Source organism: Acomys russatus, chromosome 11, assembly GCF_903995435.1.
Source record: "Acomys russatus chromosome 11, mAcoRus1.1, whole genome shotgun sequence".
In the NCBI taxonomy this organism is placed as follows: domain Eukaryota; kingdom Metazoa; phylum Chordata; class Mammalia; order Rodentia; family Muridae; genus Acomys; species Acomys russatus.
The window spans coordinates 57,013,466-57,034,992 of record NC_067147.1 but is presented as its reverse complement, the minus strand read 5'-3'; the positions used below and the strand labels follow the sequence as shown (position 1 = coordinate 57,034,992).

The following is a 21,527-nucleotide window of genomic DNA, read 5'->3' as shown; positions in this document are numbered from 1 at the left end:
AGGTGTGTGTGGTGACATCCGGGGTGGCTCCTTGCCAGCTCACACTCACTGCCCCAGGGAAGCTACTGGGCTCCAGGCCTGGCCTGCATCTTATTTTCTGTCTTTACAAAGAATGCTTTATGTATCTATAAGCCCAGAAATCAGGGTGCTGAAACAGGATTGCCATGACTGTGACCAACCTAAGCTACAGAGGGAAGACCTACCTTAAGCAAATAAATGTACGAGAACAAATAAGCTCACACGTTATCTTCCAACAGACATACACTCCACCCTCCACAGGACTGGGTTGGGGCTCCCTGTGTGCTGTGCAGGGAGGACGGCTGGCTAGACACATGGAGCAGTTCTCCAAGCTAAGTGGCACCTGGGGGCTGGATGCTGCCAAACGCAGCCCTGTTCTCTATCATGGTGCCTCCTTACCAGAGGCAGCCACAGCACACAGCAATGAAGCCTGAGGCTCAGACTATTGACTAGTCTCCCTGGGGACCAGCTCTGCCACCCTAGGAAGTGCTCGCAGGAAGACGACTTCACTCCACCCGAGGCCTCATGCTGCCTCCTCTTCCGTGTGGACAAGCCCAGAGCACTGTCCGCATGTCCCATCTGGCCTACGAAGTCAAGCCTGGATAAGGCAGGTGGACCGACTGGACGCCCCACCCTCCTCTGAGCATCTAGCAGGAGGTATTAAGGTGGCCTTGTGGGGTCTTGGGATGATGGATAGAAGCCACAGAGTGACAGGGAGCTGCAGTAGCCAGAGCTGAAATCACCTGTGGACTGACTGATCTTCACCAATCCCGGGAGACTCGCTGTGGGGTCCCAGGCCTGTGGGACACCCCATACTGGCTGAACCATGAGGCCCAGAGGGGTCAGCCTTTGCTGCACAGTGTCTGTTGCCTGGGGCTTCTAGATGGTTCTCTAGCAGCTGGTGGTAACTGCTGGCATGCTGGCCTCCCAGGCTGGAGGGCTGGTTCTCATCAGGAAGAACAGGTTAACAGAGCGGCCATTTGATTAACGACTAACTCCAGTGTCCAAAGACTGACACATGCGTTGTGTTTGGTTGAACTTCAAGGGTTTTCCTGGTCAGGGCAGGTGCCAGGATGAGCGGCGTTGTCTGGTCTCATTTAGGACGGACAGCCTCTGCTCTGCTGATGTGCAAGCACTGGAGACTGAGGAAGACCTTGCAGAGGGCCAGAGCAATTCCACAGTCCTGCAACGCCCATGACGTAGCAGGTGGAGAAAAACTGCACAACCACAAACCATCAAGTAGCCAAGGCCAAGGGTGCCACAGAGGGGACATTCCATGCTGCAAGGGGCTGGGCCCTTTTCTGGCTGGGTCAAGGCCTGGGGTTCTGTTTATAGATTCCATCTGCACTGGTATCTGGATGGTTAGAGGTAGGGATTGATGCTGGGCTTGAAGACTCAAGATCACTTCCTCCCCCAGGAGAGTGCCTGAAGAGTAGGGAGAACACAGGTGCCCTTCTGTCTCCGGAGGGGAAAAACCTGGTTGGGGTGGCTTTTGCAGGCAGGTCTGCTCCTCCTGGGGACAGGGGAGGGCGCTGCACACAGGGCCTGCCTGGGAGGGCACACTGCTGCTCCATCCAGGCCACCCAAGTCACCACATCCTCTGTCTCTTTTATTGGTGCTGTTGGTTGGGTGAGCGTGAGTTGGGGCCTGGACTCGGGGGTAGGGAGCTGGCACTGGGTGCTCGCAGTGCATGATGGTCGAGCTGCTGACTGGGGGTGCTGGGGTCCCCAGTCCCCGGTTCCTCACTGGTCTCTTCTTTCTGGCTGCTCTGCTGCTCTGGACATTCAAAGTGGACACAGTGGAACACCTGGTGAGAGAAAGAAAACTGTTGAGCTACCTGAGCCTGAGGCCTGGAACTGTGAGCCAGGGTGATGCCTGGTATTTAGGGAGCCTGGGAAGCCGCTTCGCTGCCTAGCTTTCTCCTTGCCTGCCTCAGACACCTGGAAGCAGCCAGAAGGTTTTAGATGCACTGTGGTCACTCACAATAAATGCAATTTATTTGGGACAATAAATGGTCCCAAAGTTACACAAGCTCTGCATGAAAGCATCAGCAATTCCAGGGTGTCTGTGTGTGTGTCTGTGCGTGTATGTGTGCATGTGTATGTGTACGTGTGTCTGTGTGCATGCATGTGTGCGTGTGTGTACGTGTGTGTGTGCATGCATGTATGTGTGCGTGAGTACATGCGTGTGTGTATGTCTGTACGTGTACGTGTGTGTGTACATGAGCTATGGGTACTCCTAGACCTGTACTTACAGGTAGTTATGAACAGTACAAAAAGGATGCTGGAAACTTAGCCTGGGTCCTCTGTAAGAGCCACAAGTGCTCTCAGCTGCCAAGCTGTCTTCTCTTGTATGCGGCAGTCAGTTAGAGGAGCATAGTGGTGCTTGCCCCATACCTTTAAGTACATCCGCTCACAGCCCGACGCCTTCTGCACTTGATGTGGGCTGAAGGGATGGTGTGAGAATTCCAGCTCAATAAAGGATTATAAAACTAGGTAAAGGCAGGCCTGATGGTACTTGCCTGTACGTGGGAAGCAGAGGCAGAGGATCACAAGATCTAGACCAGCCCAGGGTACATGATAAGACAATGTCTCAAAACACTAAGAAAAGGAGGTAGGGGTATAGCCAGCAGGGTAGCACCCCATACCCAACAAGGCCCAGAAGGGACAAGAGGGCCCTACTTGGCTGGTGGGCCAGGGACTAAGCTTTACTCTGACCTTGTCTGGGCCAGCCTGAAGCATCAGTCACCCACTTGAGGGAATGTTGCCACCTCCAGACAAAGCCATGGGCTCCAGGCTGTGCAGGGCACAACACTGACTGTAACCAGTGAGAATACATAGCCTGGGCTGCGAGGTGGGAACTGAGGGGTGAAGACGGGTTTGTGTGGAGCAAGAGCTCCAGGGCCGAGGAAGGAACAGGCTGGGCAAGATGGGCAGGGCCTGACCTGGAGCAGGGCTGCAGCCAGGGACTTCTAAGCACAGCCACCTCCTGAAAGCCAAACTGCAAGAAAGATTACAGAAAAAACACCAGGCTGTGGTGACAAACTGAAATGCTGTGTTTAAAGAAAACTAGGGCAAAGCTTTAGACCTTCAAGCACCGTGAGGTAAAGTGTGAGGTAAAGCAGCATCTTACAATCAGTAGAAAGGAATCATTTTTTTTTTTTTTTAAAGAAAACTGAAAGGAAGAGAGAAAAGGAGCCACAGCACATGACAAACAGACACAGTGACACAGACTGAGGGGAACAGTGGTCCTGCAGTGACCCCGCAGGCCATGGGCCTTGAGAGCCCTCACCCGCCCCACAGACCCTAACAGAGGCTCCTGGATCCTCTTGCGGCCTTTGTTCTTTCATTTACAGCAAGTGCAAGCACTCTGACCAGTGTGGTCCTGAGCACAGCACAGTGGTGTCATGCTGGGGCGTGCTCACTCCTCACAAAGAGTGGAAGCTGCCTGCCTCGCTCCCTGGCATGCCTGCCATAGGAGGGTTCTGACAGAGAAGCAGTGTGGGCATCACATGTGTTAGGAGCACACAATGCCTGGAGTGGACCTCAGGGAACAGAAAAGAAGGATGCACATACCAGGCCCTAAAGAGCTGGGAGGCAGACAGAGTGCCCTTCAGGCAAAAGGGCTACTGGAGGGCATGTAGGGCACGGTCTGGCCTAGGACCTCACTCTGACAGTTGGTTTCCACAAGCTTAGGTCAGCTCTCTGTGAACATGGTGGCTTGCCCAATCCTCCAGCGATGTTTCCAGCCCAGGGCAAGGCATGTGCAGCCAGTTCCTGTCCTGCACTATCAAAGATAAACACCATGCAAATGCCACGGTGCTTGCAGCTCTCTATCGTGTGATGCGCAACACACACACACACACACACACACACACACACACACACACACACACTCCTTCCCTTTGACCTCAGACACCATCCAGTTTGTACATGGACTTCTAGAAGGGCTTGTAGTTGGAGGCCTTTTTTCTCAAAATGGAGGTGAAACCCTTACAACACTTCAGGGCAGCCATGCTGTGCCTGAGGCTGCCTATAGCCCCTCAAAGAGGCCTAAGGGAAGGTGGCATTCTGCTTCTGCAACTTGTACGGCAATGGTAGAGGCAGCTAATGGCTCTGTGACAACCGAGGACCTTAGAAGTGTTCCTGCAGCCACCCTCTCTCCTCCCCTCTTACTAGGCACCTGTGGGCCTCGATGAGGTGAAATGGTCAAGTCCTGGCTTTCTCTTTGCTCAGGAGCTAGGGGGATTAAATTTCTTTCCTCTGAACCCTCCCCAGACTGCAGTATGTGCTCCTTGGAAAGGATGTGACCAAAAGTGGATGAGGCATCCCGGGCAGAGCCACACTGCTGACTTATGCAGAGCCATTACCATGCTCTCCACATCATCTTCCTTCAGCTTTTTGGCAATCTGGTGTCCCATTAGCCTGTTTGATTACTGCTGTTCCTGAAGGGGCACCTTCACTGAGCCACCTCCAGCGGCCCAGGATCTCTCCCCCGACAAGAGAGCCCATTTGCAGTGTGGCCATGTGTCGTGTGTCTGAATCAGGCCCAACCCTCCTCACCCCTGGCATCCTTTCTTGTGGCTGCTGTTTTACTATCACTTCGCCAGGCCTCTGTGTGAGCTGTGACCCTGGGCCTGCCTGAAATGGCCTGTGCCGTGCACGTGTGCTGCCCCAGCCCCTTTTGGAAGTGCGGCGATGCTCCTCCTTCCAGAGATGTGATTCCCCATGGCTTTTACAGGAGGTGGGGGAGGGTAGGCAGGGGGAGGGATGGGGGGGACCTATTAGCCCAAGAGCCCACTGTGAACTGTAGTACAAACCGGGAAAAGGGAATAAATACTAATCAATGGCTCCACCTTGCTTCTGCAGCTTCTCAGTAATTTGCAGACTGCTTTCCTGCCAGCCAGTACAACAGGACCTCTGATCCACACTTCTGACTTGTGTCTCCAAGTGACACATCTTTATAAAACAGATGGCTTCCTTTCACTGGCTGCCCATAACTTGGATGAAGGCCTGAGGACTATTCCCCTCCATCCCTGTATTGCACCCATCACCACTTCAGTGTTAGCTAGCCCAGGACCTCTCTCCTGCTCACCTCAGAGCTGAGCAGCCCAAACACAGGCCACAAACAGCTTTTCTTCTTGTTCCTTTTAAATAGAAAACTAAGGAGGGTATGGTGATACATACCGGCAATCCCAGCACTTGGGGAGCAGAGGCAGGGGGATTGTGAGCTAGAGGCTAGCTTATGCTATGTTGTAAATATCTGCCTCAGAAAACCAAATTAACCAACCAACAACAATCCAACAGAGGCAGGAAGAGCATTGCTTCCCATGAGCACCCCTCAAATAAGCAAAACGTAAGTCACAGTCACTGCTCTATTGCTGTGAGAGCCACCATGACCAGGCGACTCTTACAAAGAGAGCAGTTAACTGAGGGGCTGGTTTACACTTTCTGAGGCTTAGTCATGTCCTGGTGGGGACACGACAGCTCATAGTGCTGGAGAAGAAGTTGAGAGCTGCATCCTGATCCTCAGGGAGACACAGAGCCTGGGCCTGGCTCAGGCTTGAAGCAGGAAAGCCCACCCCAGTGACACACTTCCTCCAACAAGGCCACACCTCCTAATCTGTCTCATCTTTTCAAATAATGTAACTTTCTGGTGACTAAGCATTCAAATATAGAAGGCTACTGAGGCCACTCTTCTTCTTTTCTTTCTTTTTTTTAAAGTTTTTTCAGACAGGGTTTCTCTGTGTACCCTTGGCCATCCTGGACTCACTTTGTAGACCAGGCTGGCCTTGAATTCACAGCGATCCACCTGCCTCTGCCTCTCGGGTGCTGAGATTAAAGATGTGTGCCACCTCGCCAGGCTAGCCATTCGTATTCAAACCACCACAATGTATTTTCACATAGGGACGACTTAACAGGGAGACATCTGGGGGGGAGGGCAGTTGAGATAGGGCTCACGAAGCCCAGAATGGCCTCCAATTCATTACATAGCCAAGACTGGCCTTGAACTCCTGATCTTTCTGCCTCTCCCTCCCAAGAGGCATGCACCTCAATATTATTAAGGTATAAGCCTTACTTTTTGTGAGTATTCCTAGTTTGGAATTAAATTCTGGTGAGATGCTCACACATGGCACTACTTTAACTTTATAGTATCATTTCCCGTGGTGGGTTCAATAGGAAGGCCCACACAGGCTCATGTGCGTGAATGCCTGGCCCATAGGAAATGGCACTGTTAGGAGGTGTGGCCTTGCTGGAGGAAGACTGCCGCTGTAGGGGCAAGCTTTGAGATCTCCTATGCTCAAGCTGCTCTTACTGTGGCACAGTCTCCTCCCTGCTGCCTGCAGATCATGATGGACAACTCCCGCTCCTCCAGCACCATGTCTGCTGCAGGCTGCCATGCTTCCTGCCGTGATGATAATGGACTAAACCTCTGAACTGTAAGCCAGTCTCGATTAAATGTTTTCCATAAGATTTGCTGAGATGGGTGCAGTGGCGCACATCTGTAATCCCAACACTTGGGGAGGCAGAGGCAGGCAGATCTCTGTGAGTTCAAGGCCAGCCTGATCTACACAGTTACAGAAAGAAATCCTGTCTCAAAAAAAAAAAAAAAAAAAAAAAAAAAAAAAGAGTTGCCATGCTCATGGTCTTTTCATAGTCACAGAACCCTAAGATACTTCTTCCTATCTACAGATAGCTGCAACCCTACTCTTTGGAACATTCTGGGGAAAAAAACCAAAGCCCCTTTTCTTAGGTAGACCTAACTTTCATTGCCAATTTGATTGGATTTAGAGTTGCCTAGGAGACTGCTGAGGCACATACCACTTTGGTATGCCTGTGAGGACATTTCTGGAAAGGACTGAAGACCTGACTATGAGCAACACCACCCTGCCGGCATGCCTGAGTGCACGTGGCCAAGTGACCATGGCTGAGCTCTGTTTCTTCTGGGAGGTGCTTTTCTTAGACACCTGGTCAGAGGACACAAAAAGCCTGACTAATGCAAGTGTTTAAAAGGACCTCTTCTTGTTATTAGCTTGATGGGGTTACTTTCAAGTCATGTAAAACCGAACCTACAGAACCAAAGTGAAGAATGTCCCTCATCCCTGGCCCCTGCCCCCTGCCTGGGGAAAGGGTCTTTTTTTCTGGGATGCCTGGGTACCCAGTCCTGGCAGATGTGGCCTAGGCAAGTGTACTCCTACAGAGGATGAAGGTAAAATTGACTCTGGGTCACACAGAGTGGTGGGAGGTGACGGTGGCAGTATGGCCTCCTGTGCTCAGTTTCCACCTCCCTGCCACGTGTCAGCTGTTTCTCCTGTTGCCCTTCCTGGCCTTTTCAGAGGCCACCTAACCTTGTCCACTCTGTGCCTGTGTGTTGCTAAAGTCAGCATCTCTCCCAGACCTCTCACTTTGTACTGCCCCTCCGCACCCTCTGTGTTCCTGCCACTGCATGGCTCTAAACCTTTTCACAAGCACCACGGGCTCTCTCTCCTCCCGGGACAAGGGGACATAATCGTGGTGAGGGCTCCAGCTCCTACTCTTGTCAACAGTGATTCTTGAGAGTGACTCCTCTTGACTCCTGGACCGGCACTCAGGCCCCATCCACCCTGTGGAGGGATGTGTGTGCCATGCCATGCTCTCTGCCCTTGAGAGCTAAGGTGTACTGGGCACTGGATGGATCCTCCTGCTGGTACTGTTCACCAAACCAAAATGTCCTGGTACTCAGGCCACTGCTGCCCCTAGAGCACACTGGCCCAGCACCTGATCCTAGTACACAGTACTTTGTCCACTGTGGCACATGAACCAGTGTGTGCCAGGGTCAGCCCATGCTGTGCACTCCAGGGGCCAATGTCTCCACAGGAACAGAAGGGGCTTTAGGCGGGGGATGCCATCTCATGAAGGGCAGGACTGCCCTCTCTATGCTCTGAGCCTGTAGTCACCTGCTGCTGCTCTGAGGCACCTTCTGGGCCTGGATGATGTCTCTGAGAGAACACTGAAGGACAGTCCTTCAGGGGTCAGGGCACACTCGGGGGATTCTGGAAAATAATGATCTGAGGACAGCAAGGGACATCTATTTAGTTTCTCCTGAGTCTGTTTCCCACTAAAGCCACATGCTGCTATGAGAACAAAATGGCACTAGGATCCCAGAACCTAGACAATTCCAGCAGTCAGATGCCGATCCTGCCTGCTGCTGCCAGCCGTCCACACCCTCTTGCAGGGAGCTCACAACAGGTCATTTCAGACCTGTGGCAGATCTGCAAGCCCCTTCTCCAGATGGAAACCCTGCCTGCCCTTCAGCCATCCCTGTGCACCAGGGCCCATCATAAATGCCCTGCATCTCTGCCCATCATTTGAAACATGACCCAGAGATAAAAATGTCACCTGAGGTACACTCTGCCAGGCAGAGAAGCTACAGTTCCTGTAAGGACGTGCTCCTTCCTTAGTTTCCCCCTAGACTTAGCACGTTTAGTGAACAAAGCAGACCCATGGGAGTGCGATGCAGTTACCTGAGGTGTGGGCCGGGGTTGGGTAGAGCCCACCTTGGCACCTCACCATTTGTCATAATTTTCTGGGAGGCACAGCAGCCAGGTGTTAAGAGTCAGCCTGCCTGGATGCAACATTCTCCCTGGCCCCTCCCTCACTTTTAGGAAAATGACTTTTCACCATCAAAAGACAGGAGGTCCGAGCTTCTGTAGTCTAGTGAGGATTTCCTGGAACAGGAACAAGAATGATGTATCTCCTGGTACACAGTACCATAGGATACACATATGAGATCATATAGATCATGGCGAGGAACAGGGCTCTCCTCTTGCCAGACTCAAGCCTTCCTACCCAGGGGCTCCAGGCTGGCTGAGACAGCAGCTGTCCCCTGCTTTTCCTTAGCAGCTGTGCCACTGTGCAGCATCTCCTGGTGTAGGGTGTATGTACAGGGGGCTCCTTGCATCCTGCACACACTGTGGTGCACACCCAAGGTGGCAGACACACTGCACACACTGTGGTACACGCCCAAGGTGGCAGACATACTGTTGTCTACTGGTTCTTCTGTGGACAGGTGAGCGCTGGGTCTAACATGGAGGAAAAGCAGCAGTTCCCAGGTGACAGCAGGGACGGCTGGAGGGAAGCAGAAATGAGGGGTGACCGGGATCAGACCTCTACAGACCGACAGGCTGACACAGCAGACAGACACACGCTGAGCCTCTGATACAGAAGCACCTGACTGGACACAGAACCCCAGCCTGCCTGGGCCGGGAAGTCCCTTCCAGCCCTGCTGCCATCTGTGTTCTAAGCCAGCTGCATGTTTGGCTCTGGGCTTTGGAGACTCCTAAGGGCAGGGGTGGGGTTGGAGGGGGGGGGGGTGGGGTAAAGGTGGGGGTGGGGGTGGGATGAAGGTGGGGTGGGGGTACAGGGGGGCTCAAAATAAGAAGTGTCTCCAGCCACATACAAATGACCAGGACCCCTTGTCCCACGAGTGTTCTTTACTCTCAGGAGGCCCCATATGGGCTCCCTACACCTGGCTCTGCCTGCCTTCTCTGAAGACCTCCCTGACAAGGCAGCACAGTGCTCATGTTCCTCTTTTTTTTTTTTTTTTTAATGTATACAACTATGTATTTTGTGACCAATAAATAAATAAACAAACATGTAAAACCCAGGCCCTCCTATGTAACATGACAACAGCAACATCAGTACAAGCCTGGGGTTCAAACACCCTGCTGAAGGAACATAAGTCCTGGTCTAAAATAGGGTAGCACTCTGGCCCCACCACTCAGTATGAGGGCCACTGGGTTCAGATGGGGCCATGGGGTAGAGAGCCCTGTGATTAGCACTCTCACAGGAAGCTTCCTTTCCCTGGCTGTGCCCCATCACCAGCTGTGTGCTCCCGCCTGGGCCACATGGGATCACCTCAGAGCTGTCTCCAGTGGTCTACCACCCAGTGAGTCATCCTCCTCCCTCTCACTTTCACTTTGCCCTGAGAGGGTACACTGCTTTTTCCAGAAAATGTTCCCAAACCCAGTGAGCACAACAGGAGCGTTCTCTGAGAGTCAGCTACACCCTCCATGCCCAGGGAGATGCAGCCTCCTTGCTACTTCCGTACTTGCTGAGAATGACAGTTTATAGATTCTATCATGTACTTTATGATTTAAGATGTTTTCCAGTTGACAACACTATGTTGAGGCTTTATTTTCCTGATCAATAACTGACTCTGGAAGGCAGCTAGGGAAGTTATTCATCAGCCAAATGAGGCAGATGACCATGTCAGTCAGGAGCCGCCCTCCAGTGAGGCCCACCTACACTCTATGTCAGGAACCGCCCTCTAAGTGAGGCCCAACAACACTCTGCCTAGCTCCCCACCGGTGCCTGCAGACACCTGGAGGAAGCATCCTTAAGAGAGACCCTGCACCCTGACTTTATAGCTTGTGATGGGAAGTGATGCTTCAGTGAGAACTGCTTTTGAATCCAATGCTCAAGGTTCTTTATTCCGTCGTTTCTTCAGAGTCTGATGCATGTCGGCCTGGGGAGGCCTGGCCAGACGCCACCCTTCTGACTTGAGAACCCTTTGCTGTAACACATCATTATGGAGTTCCTTCTAGACATGTAAGCAGAAGGCTAAAGTTTTTGTGGGGATGGCGACTCACTGCATTAGAAAGACTTCAGGTAGAAAATATTTTAGTTATGTTTTCTGTATAGATAGTTACTTTTTTAAATTTAGAAGTAATATACACATGAAGCATAAATGGTAAGACATATTAGAACTCAGGCCTGGATACACAGACTGGTGGTTAAGAGCACATACTGCTCCTCCAGAGGAACCAAGCTTAGTTCCCAGTACCCACATGAGGCAGCCTACAACTGCCTGTTGTAACTCCAGCTCCAGGGGACCTCAGGTGGAAGGCATCCTGCACATCATACACATAGTGAAAAAGAAAATAAATTTGAAAAAACAAATAGAACTTATTGGTAAAACTTAAAAACTATGAATTTGAAGGCAGAACATTAAATACAAATTCAAATTTGTTTTTGATATGACACAAAAATTAAAAATGGTCAGCTGGGTAGTGGTGGCGCACGCCTTTACTCCCAGCACTTGGGAGGCTGAGGCAGGCAGATCTCTGTGAGTTTGAGACCAGCCTGGTCTACATAGTGAGTTCCAGGACAGCCAGGGCTGTTACACAGAGAAACCCTGTCTCCAAAACAATCAATCAAAAACAAAAAGGTCTTATGATGTAATTTCTATTTATTTATTATATTTGTTTGGTTTTGGTTTTTTTTGAGACAGGGTTTCTCTGTGTAGCACTGACTGTCCTGGATTTGCTCTGTAGACCAGGCTGGCCTCAAACTCACAGAGATTTCCCCTGCCTCTGCCTCCCAGTGCTAGGATTAAAGGTGTGCGCCACCACACCCAGCTTTATATTTGTTTTAAGGATGGTCCTGCTCTAATAGCCCTGGCTTACCTGGAGCTCACAATATCCAGTGGAGCCATGAGCTCAGAAGGCTCCTTCTGCCCTGCCCTCCTGAATGACAGAATTTCTGCTTAGCACCAGAGGTTTAGACAACTGTAAAACCATTGGTTGGCTTACTATTTTGAAATCTTCAGGTTAGTTTTAAAGAAGTATGGGGAAACATTTGGAGTTCTATTTATAAGCTGTTCTCTGTAGGAAGCCACTGTAGGCATGGATCACTAGTAACCTAAGTAAAAAAGGTGAGATGGGGGCTGGAGAGATGGCTCAGTGGTTAAGAGCACTGCCTGCTATTCCAGAGGTCCTGAGTTCAATTCCTAGCAACCACATGGTAGCTCACAACCATTTATAATGTGATCTGATGCCTTCTTTGGCAGATAAAGCACTGATACACAATAAATAAAATAAATAAATCTTTTTTTTAAAAAAGGTGAGATGGATCTAAATTACAGCTGCATTTCCAATTTTATTTATTTATTTATTTATTTATTTATTTATTTATTTATGTATGTTATACAGAGTTTATTAAATGAGCATGGGGGGAGAAGAAAAGGGGGAAGGGGTATCCCAGAGAGAGACAGAGAGAGAGAAAAGAGAGATAAATTAAGAGGGCGGTAGAGAGAGAGGTAGAGATAGAGAGAAGTGGAGAAGCAGAGCTATTTCCAATTTTAAACGTGTTCTTTTTTTATAATTTATTTAATTTTATTTTATGGGCATAGGTGTGAGGGTGTCAGATCCCCTGGAACTGGAGTTATAGACTGTTGTAAGCTGCCATGTGGGTGCTGGGAATCGAACCTGGGTCCTCTGGAAGAGCAGCCAGTGCTCAATTACTGATCCCCTCCAGCCCCTACAAGTGTTCTTTGAAGTACTTGACACACCTGGGTATTTTCTGGGAGAAGAAATGACATGAAACCAAAGGGTATATCATGGCCACCTCCAGTGTATGCGTCAGGTGCAAATGACAGCGTGGAGCCCTGTTTTCTAGAAGCAGGGATGCCCCTCCCAGCACTTCTCTCGCTCTGCCATGCTCTTTTACTTTCTACCTAACACTTCTCCTTCACATGTGGGATGCCCTGTAGCTAGGACAGGCCTGCATTTTCCAGGTCCTATCCCAGGATCTGCACTTAGACTCACATGAGTCCCACCCCTAGAAGACAGGGCAGGAGGCAGCACTGCGGGCTCTAATGCCTCAGCCCCCTTCTCTAATATCACCAGCAGCGAGCCCACCAAACACTTCCAGACAGAGCCTAGAGCACGCTGGCCTCACCCCAAGACTGCTGTGGTGGCACACCCGTGCACGCTCGCCTCACCCCAAGACTGCTGTGGTGGCACACCCGTGCACGCTCGCCTCACCCCAAGACTGCTGTGGTGGCACACCCGTGCACGCTCGCCTCACCCCAAGACTGCTGTGGTGGCACACCCGTGCACGCTCGCCTCACCCCAAGACTGCTGTGGTGGCACACCCGTGCACGCTCGCCTCACCCCAAGACTGCTGTGGTGGCACACCCATGCACACTGGCCTCACCCCAAGACTGCTCTAGTGGCACACCCATGCACACTGGCCTCACCCCAAGACTGCTGGTGGCACACCCATGCACACGCCCCTCACCCCAAGACTGCTGTGGTGGCACACCCGTGCACGCTCGCCTCACCCCAAGACTGCTGGGTGGCACCCCGTGCACGCTCGCCTCACCCCAAGACTGCTGGTGGCACACCCGTGCACGCTCGCCTCACCCCAAGACTGCTTGGTGGCACACCCGTGCACGCTCGCCTCACCCCAAGACTGCTATGGTGGCACACCCGTGCACGCTGGCCTCACCCTAAGACTGCTGTGGTGGCACACCCGTGCACGCTGGCCTCACCCCAAGACTGCTCTTATGGCACACCCATGCACGCTGGCCTCACCCCAAGACTGCTCTTGTGGCACACCCATGCACACTGGCCTCACCCCAAGACTGCTCTTGTGGCACACCCATGCACACTGGCCTCACCCCAAGACTGCTCTAGTGGCACACCCATGCACACTGGCCTCACCCCAAGACTGCTCTGGTGGCACACCCATGCACACTGGCCTCACCCCAAGACTGCTGTGGTGGCACACCCGTGCACGCTGGCCTCACCCCAAGACTGCTGTGGTGGCACACCCATGCACGCTGGCCTCACCCCAAGACTGCTGTGGTGGCACACCCATGCACGCTGGCCTCACCCCAAGACTGCTATGGTAGCACACCCATGCACGCTGGCCTCACCCTAAGACTGCTGTGGTGGCACACCCATGCATGCTGGCCTCACCCCAAGACTGCTGTGGTGGCACACCCATGCACGCTGGCCTCACCCCAAGACTGCTGTGGTGGCACACCCGTGCACGCTGGCCTCACCCCAAGACTGCTGTGGTGGCACACCCGTGCACGCTGGCCTCACCCCAAGACTGCTGTGGTAGCACACCCATGCACGCTGGCCTCACCCCAAGACTGCTGTGGTAGCACACCCATGCACGCTGGCCTCACCCCAAGACTGCTGTGGTAGCACACCCATGCACGCTGGCCTCACCCCAAGACTGCTGTGGTGGCACACCCATGCACGCTGGCCTCACCCCAAGACTGCTGTGGTAGCACACCCATGCACGCTGGCCTCACCCCAAGACTGCTGTGGTAGCACACCCATGCATGCAATCCTGGGGAAGCAGAAAGGACCATGACATAGGGCACCTACAGTCATTACCTCAGGCGTCCATTTCCATCCCATTGTCTCCATGTCTTTAAGCAGAGCCTCTCGGAGGTGCTTACTAATGTGACACCATGCACAGAGCCCACAGCACAGCCATGCACTGCACAGAACACCAGTATCTGGAGGGCTGAGGGCTCAGAGGGGGGAAGGGCCCCTGGTTTCTCTATGTTTCTGCCCAGGCTGGTGTCGGCTTTCACTTTCCAGTGAACAGACATAGGGACCTGATAATGACATCCCTCTGGGTAAGGGTGGGGACTTCCTTTATACTGCACTGTAATAACAAGCCATAGCAGGCAGGACCAACAGCTCCACCTGGGGTGTGCTGGTTACCTGGTTACCAGGAGATGCCACTACACTTCTCAAGAGAGAGTCCTTACCTCATTTGCTGTGTTGTGGGTTCCAACAATCCGGATGAAGGAGGCAGGCTGTCTTTCAAAAGTGACTGATTGCCAGGACCTGGGAGGAAACAACAATTTGCCTGTTAGCTGGTGCAGCTGGCCCTGCTGATGTCAGCTCCTGTGCCAGGAGACCCAATGTGCAGGATGATGGGGTTGGCAGTGGGGCAGGGCTTCCCCTAAGATGCCATTGAAGGAGGCAGAAAATGTACTGTTCCATTTGGGAGTCTGCCATCTCACCAGAGCAGGCATGTTACTATCGTTAAGTGTGGCTTAGGGTTCTTAGAAAGCCATCAGGAAACAAAGCAGGGCTGTGGACTGTCTGCTTGGTGATAAGAGTGTGGTGAATATAAACTTATCAAGGGTGGTAGAGTTTATAAAACAGATATCTACCATGTGGGCTGGGCCAGGTGTATTAGCAGGGAACTCAGCAATGTGCCAACCCTGAGTCAGGGGTGACTGTCCTGGAAGCTGCTGGGAGTAAAGTTTTAAAAAGGTATGGAGGTGGCTGGGTGCAAGAGGGGGAGGCAGGCTCTGTACTTAAGCATGGGAGCTGCAGGGGTCACGTCCATGCAGGAGCTGGGCCCTGGGCAGGCAAGTGGACTGCAGGCCTCCAACCTTCCCTGCTTCCACACATGGCACCACAGGCTTCCGTTCGGGACTGACCCAACTCTGGGGACCTCCAAATCAATCTCAGTGTGCTTCTGCCCCCACCCCCGCCATACGTGTGTATAGTGCTTCCGTGCGCGCATCTGTGAGTGTGCATGGGAGGTCCGGGCCAGTGCCACGTATCCTCCTTTGTTGCTTTCCACCTCACTATCTGAAACAAGGCCTTTCCCACCTAGACTAGCTAGCTAGCTCTGGAAATCCAGATGCCTCCTTCACCTCCCACACAATGGAATTTCAGGCATGTGCTGCCCTGCCTGGCTTTTAATTGGCTGCTAGGATCCACGATCAGCTGCTCAAGATTGCACAGCAAGCACACCACTCAGTCACTGTTGCCACCGCCCTAGCTGCAAGCCTGACATTTTAAAGACAATTCCTCCTCATCTGTCTGGGCTGAGCTGGCTCACCTAGAAGGCAACAAGCACGCAGGAGGAAGCCTGCTCCTGGCCTGGCCCCTTGCTCATGAGCATGCACTGTAACTGCAAACTCCGGTACTACCTTCCACAACGGAGCTCACAGTCACTGCCAGCCCCCCCCCCACCCGCCCCCCCTCACACACCGCACGCACTGTAGAAATGCCAGCTGCTGTGAAGCTGTTTCCTGTAATTGTCTAATTACCAAGCATAGCTAGCAAAGGAAATATACAGATCTGCAGTTTGTTTTTCCCCATTTGGTTTCAGGTGTTCCATCTTCCTTCTCACTGCGCACCTCCCACTGAGCCAGGTTCGCTGCTGCCTGGACAGCAGTCCTCTTAAGGTCATTAAAAAGTCATTACCATCCTGTGCGCAAAGGCTCTGCCTCTGGAAGTAGGTTTTTGAAAACAGAGTAAGAAAAATCACTCTCTCTGTAAAAACACTATTACTCACCTGTAAAGACAACTCGCCTGCCCTTCCCCCATGTTTGCCTCTCTGCCCTGCTTCCCAGTGGGGGACCTTGGCTTACCTTAGACCCTCAGCTGTGTTGGGGTACCTGCCAGATGGGACACAGCCTGTGGGCAAGGGGAGGTCTGCACAACTGTGGGACCCCACAGGTCTGCTTACTGTTTCTGAGCCCAGCATCTAGTCTGCCCTCGGCTCCTAAGGTTAAGGACATACTCAGCTGGCCAGGAATGGGGACACAGGAGAGCCTGTACCTGTCATTGGCTGGAGTCTGAGGACAGGGTGGGAGTAGCCCTGTACCTGCCATTGTCCCAGGTTAAGACCATGTGTGAGAGCTCTCAGGCTGCACAGCACAGCGCTCCAGGCTTGTAGGCAGGCCCAGCCGTCAGGCCTGAGGCCCGGGCCTCTGCCATAGCTCCTACATGGTGTGCCCGGGAAGTGTCCTTGGCAGCCAGGTTCCTGTGTCCCCTTCTCTTCCACTCAGGCTTCTGCCTAGCCCGGGGCTCTGGGCAGGGCAGTGGCCGAGCAGGAGGAAGCCTGAGTTTGTGGAGTAATAAGATCAGAAGGTCTCAATTTAATACCAATCCTCCATTACACTGCATTAGTATCTAATCACATTAGACTTCATTTTCACTAACACAGCCTGAGAGTTGAATATATGATCTCATTTCCAGCAGAACTAGATACCAATCCAGAGGGCACAGTGGGAAGAAGCCACAGGACTCAGGGATGAGACCCACCCCACCCTCACCAGCTTCCAGCCGGTTCCCTAGACGTCAAAATAACCAGTGAAGCCCCATGAGGAAACGAAGGTCTTTGGATGTCACCTGAGGCTTGTTTATAACTGCTGCATGACTTCAGAGGTCAATGCTTGAAATAAGATCTCACAGAACCAAGAAAACCATGATGCCATATCAGCCAAGGCTGTGGCTGTCCCCACCTTCCTTAGTACTGAGCAGCACATCTCAAGAAGGGACATGGGTGGCTACTGGATGACAGCTCCCCAAGTGGAGTCAGGATGACAGGCAGCAATTCCTTCCGAGATTAAACCTTCACCTTAGAAGCTCTAAGTTCTATGGGGAGGCGAGAGAGTCCATTCTCAAGGAAGGTGAACACCTCAAAGGCTTCAGGAAATCCCTGAAACTGACCAGATTCAAAGGCATGCCCCTACCCAAGGGAAAAATCACTAAGGACTGCTCAGAGACACTCTCAGACTAGAAGACCTCAGCTGCCTGGAAGAGGCTCAGACCAGCACAGCTGTCTGGAAGAGAGACTCTCTAACCTGTTGAGCTGCCTGCTGGCTGCGCAGCACTCCACGGTCCCAGCTTTGTGAACCGTCAACCACTCTGGAGTGGCTTTAGTGATGCAGCTGTTGCTGAGTCACTTCTGCTCCTGTGAGTAACCCCAATAAAAATCAATGGTCACCTCATTGACTCTGGTGCTGTCCTTACTTTGCTCTGCCATTGGTTCCTGTCCTAGGGTGAGGAGACATTTGTTCATGTCTCCCCAAGAGCAGCACTGCATTATACAGGCTTGGATGATGAATCTGACCATGGGCAATGGGCCAGCAAACACATGTGGTCTTCATTTTGAGATTTACTACACCTCGAAAATCCCTGCCAGGCGCAGTAGCATATACCTGTAATCCCCGCACTTGGGAGGCAGAGGCAGGCCTCTATGAGTTCAAGGCCAGCCTGGTTTATAGAACAAGTTCCAGGATAGGCAGGGCTATATAAAAGAAATCCCATCTTGAAAAAACAAAAACAAAACAAAAAGATTCTCTATTCTCTCCTGGGACAGTGAGATGGTTCAGTGGGTAATGGTGCTTGCTGCTAAGCCTGCAACTCAGAAGGAGAGAAATGACTCCTATAAGCTGTCCCCTTATCTCTACTTGCACACTGTATACAGACAGTGTAAGCAACACATGCATGTGCAGTGTATACACACACACATACACACACACAGAGGGTGTGGGAGGAAAGAAGGAGAGGAGAGAGGGAGAGAAAGATTTTGATTTTGGCTGGAATAATTTCAAGAAGACATCTATGTCACCTGTGGTGAGGTGCCAACAAAGGCTAGGAGGCAGGAAGACGTCATCACAGGTGGGGTCTCCAGTACAGAGGCTTGCTGGTGACAGTAAATTTAATCCTCATCTCCCCCACTTCAGCCAGGACAGACTCAATATTTGAATCTCAGTTTAAAACTTGTTTGTTTCTTTGTTTTTGAAACAAAGTCTCCCTATTTAGTCCTGGCTGTCTTGGAAGTTGTTATTTAGATCATGCAGGCCTCAGACGCAGAGATCCACCTGCCTCTGCCTCCCAGAACACTGGGATTAAAGATGCGCACCTACGCCCAGCCCTTAGTTTGAATTTATGTAAGTTGCTCAGCCTGTCTGGGCCCTCAGTCTTCTCATCTATAAAGTGGGAATAATGACAGCTGGCTGAAACATTTCTGTGAAGACTTAAGCACAGCATAAACATAAACACCCAGAACAGTGTTAGCTTTCTGTGCTAAAGAAAGAATGTGCCTTGTCTATGAAGCATCTAGTTTGCACACCAGGGTACCCAAGGCTGCTCCTGTTAGCACCCACTTCTTTGAGGTAGACAGGCACCTAGGCTTCAAAGAATCTAAGTGTATTTATGAATGCATTCTTGAGCGTGCAGCTGCCGGGTGTCTAGGGATTCGTGTACAGACAATGCAGCCTATATGCCATCTATAACTTCCCTGGGGGAGATTAACTGTCCTTCCACAAACTAATTAGAGAACAGTACAACAGCACTGTGGTCCCAACTCACAAACTGGTGTTCCAAAATTCCCACCCCCTAAATTGCGTGGCACTCTAAAAATAATTTTTTCAATGAAACAGCTACAAAGTTTGATGAGGTTTCCCAGGCCCACCCAAAAACTCAAAACAAGGCTAAAAGATTACACATGAGGCTTTAGAAAGAGGATGATGATATTGCCACAGTGGTGATTAAACAAGTCAGAAAAACGAGAGATTAAACAATCTTTCTAAAGCCTCTGTTGAGGAGTGAGGATTACAAATTGTCACGTACAGTCAAGCCAAGGGATCCAAGCTGGAGCACAGAGTCCATCAACAGGAGTGAAAAGTGGGGGTCACAGCTATTCTGCCTCATCAGGCTCCTGACATAGCCTCTGTGAGACAGGCAGTGCTGGGAACCCTGGGAGAGCTGAGGAAGCTGAGGCAGGACAGGACGAGGAAGCTGTGGCATCTCCTAGCTGCCCATGTAGAATCAACAGAAGTAGGACCACATGACAGCTTGTCTTCTTCCACCAAAGGCACAATGACAAACTCCAAGTACCATTGTGGTTGGAGCACTAGCTAACCCCTGGGTCTGACTCCTGGGCCCCACAAGATCCTGACACATACTTAGGTGTGTGTTACTACCCCAGGGCTGGATATCATGGAAGTCCAGCACGCGCTCACACGGACTCAGACAGTGGATCACAAGGTGGCTACAGGAAAGTGATTTTCCTCTGAAGTCTCATTTACTATGCGGAATGGGCAACCATAAAACAGTACTTACCATTATAGCTGTGGGTATGCAACCAGAAAATACCACAGTGTGGCAGGAGATCAGAGCACAGCAGCTGTTGGCTATTATTGGCATGCTTTCTTTGTTTATACATTTGCAGTGTGGGGACTGGACCTGTAGGTGTTAGGCAATCACTCCCCCACTGCGCTCTGCCCCAGCCCTACTAGTGTTTCTTTTCTGTCTACAGTAAAGAAGGGGCTCTTAGCTCCTCCAAGGCCAGCACTATCAGGAGCCAGATGCAAAACTCGAAGGTGCCCTAAAAATCCAGGCTCAGGCCAGCAGTGTATCTTTTGGGACATCACACACAAAACTGAGATAGGGTGGATGATACAGGGATAAACACAGACTACACAGTGCCTTGAGGGTTATGTACTGGCAGAACAGTACTGCTACAGGACATCATGTGACAGGTGCCAGTGAGGCAGACATTTCTGGTTTTGGTCCCAAATGTGGGATGTGGTAGCATTTTTTTTTCTAGTACTGAAGACAGACTCGTGATGTTTGTTAGCTGAAAACAGACTTGTGAGAGGGCACCTGATGCTTTGCTGGAAGCTGTCTCATGAGAGGGGTGTGGTTTTTGCCAGCTGAAAAACACCCTTGTGTGGACTCTAAGAAGGGACAAATAGAAGCCCTCGGGCAGCGAGAAAACCCTTTTGCATCACTACACTTTGCAATGGTTCGCATCACTTTGCTGGTCTTTGCTCTTCTACACTTCATTTCACAGCACTCCGGCTGAGGCGTGCCACTTCCGCTGACTCACACCGATTCAGCGGAGCCTTGCTGTTTCTACTGAATCATGCTGCTGCTGCTGATTTGTGTTGCTGTCTGGTGTTTGCTATTTAACTGGACTTCTGGTATCCTGACAACAAAGAGTGGAATCGCCCCGAGAAACAATGTCTATAAAGGTCCACAACCTTCCTTCCCCTACCTCTGGTCTCTGAGTTGGAACAAAGGTAGAAGTGTTTAAGAGCCTTGAATAAAGGTTTTTGGAAAATCTAATCCTGCATGCCAGCACACCAACTGTCCTTTGCTTCATTATGATGGCACCTCAGCATCGTTGCTCTGCAGAATTAACTGCTCCATCAGGCAGAAGGTGCCATGATTCATTCTAAAAGCACGCAGAAGGAAGGGAAGAAGTTAACCCTATTCTGAGAAAAATCTGAACCCACTCCTCGAATCCCCCAATGTGTATTCACCTTACCTCATGAAGAATCCTCTCTCTGTTAAAGTTGGCCATGTGCAGAGCTATGCAATTTCCTAGCAACACGCCCCCCCATATACACATTTGCCCCATGACTTTGACTGTGTACTTTGTAGTAAAACTTCCTCTTAGCTTCCTTGTCTGTCTCTGAATTCTTTCTACATAAGTGACAAGAACTGGGAAACAGTGACTAGAGAGCTCTGAGATCTCCTCAGCCTTCACTGCTGGCAAGACAACTACACAGGATACATAGAAATGTGCATGTTTCTTAAATATTTTAAAATATTCTGGAAATACATGTGTTAAATTTGAGCCAGTGACTGTCTCAGGAGAGGGTAAAGAAGGGGACTGCTGACAGGAGCAAAGGCAATGTCAATGTTAACTGCAATATTTCATGTCTTTGATTAAAACAAGAAAGTACTTGGAAGTGTGTGTGAGAAATATTAACAGCAGCCACTCCTGGACCATGAGAATGGGAGCCAATGTTATATCAGCTTTTATTCTTGGTATGTCTTAAACAGCTTTTGAATAGAGACAGGGCTCAAAACAGTGTCTGTGCTTAGGTAAGAACGTGCTGGAAGGTGGAATGAACTCAGCTGCAAATATTAGACTGTACAGCTGAGGGGGGCTCTA

The 21,527-nt window shown here is 51.1% G+C and overlaps 1 protein-coding gene across 1 annotated transcript in view; it reads right to left on the bottom strand.

The window, feature by feature from the left end:
• Nucleotides 1-837: 837 nt before the first annotated feature.
• Nucleotides 838-21,527, bottom strand: part of Btbd9 (BTB domain containing 9) — a 367,740-nt gene continuing 347,050 nt past the window's right edge. The window contains exons 10-11 of the mRNA XM_051153392.1: nt 14,575-14,653; nt 838-1,825 (exon numbers count right to left, since the gene is read on the bottom strand). Coding sequence (XP_051009349.1) covers nt 1,628-1,825; nt 14,575-14,653 — 277 coding nt within the window. The 3' untranslated portion in view covers nt 838-1,627. The remainder of the gene's footprint in view (nt 1,826-14,574; nt 14,654-21,527) is intronic.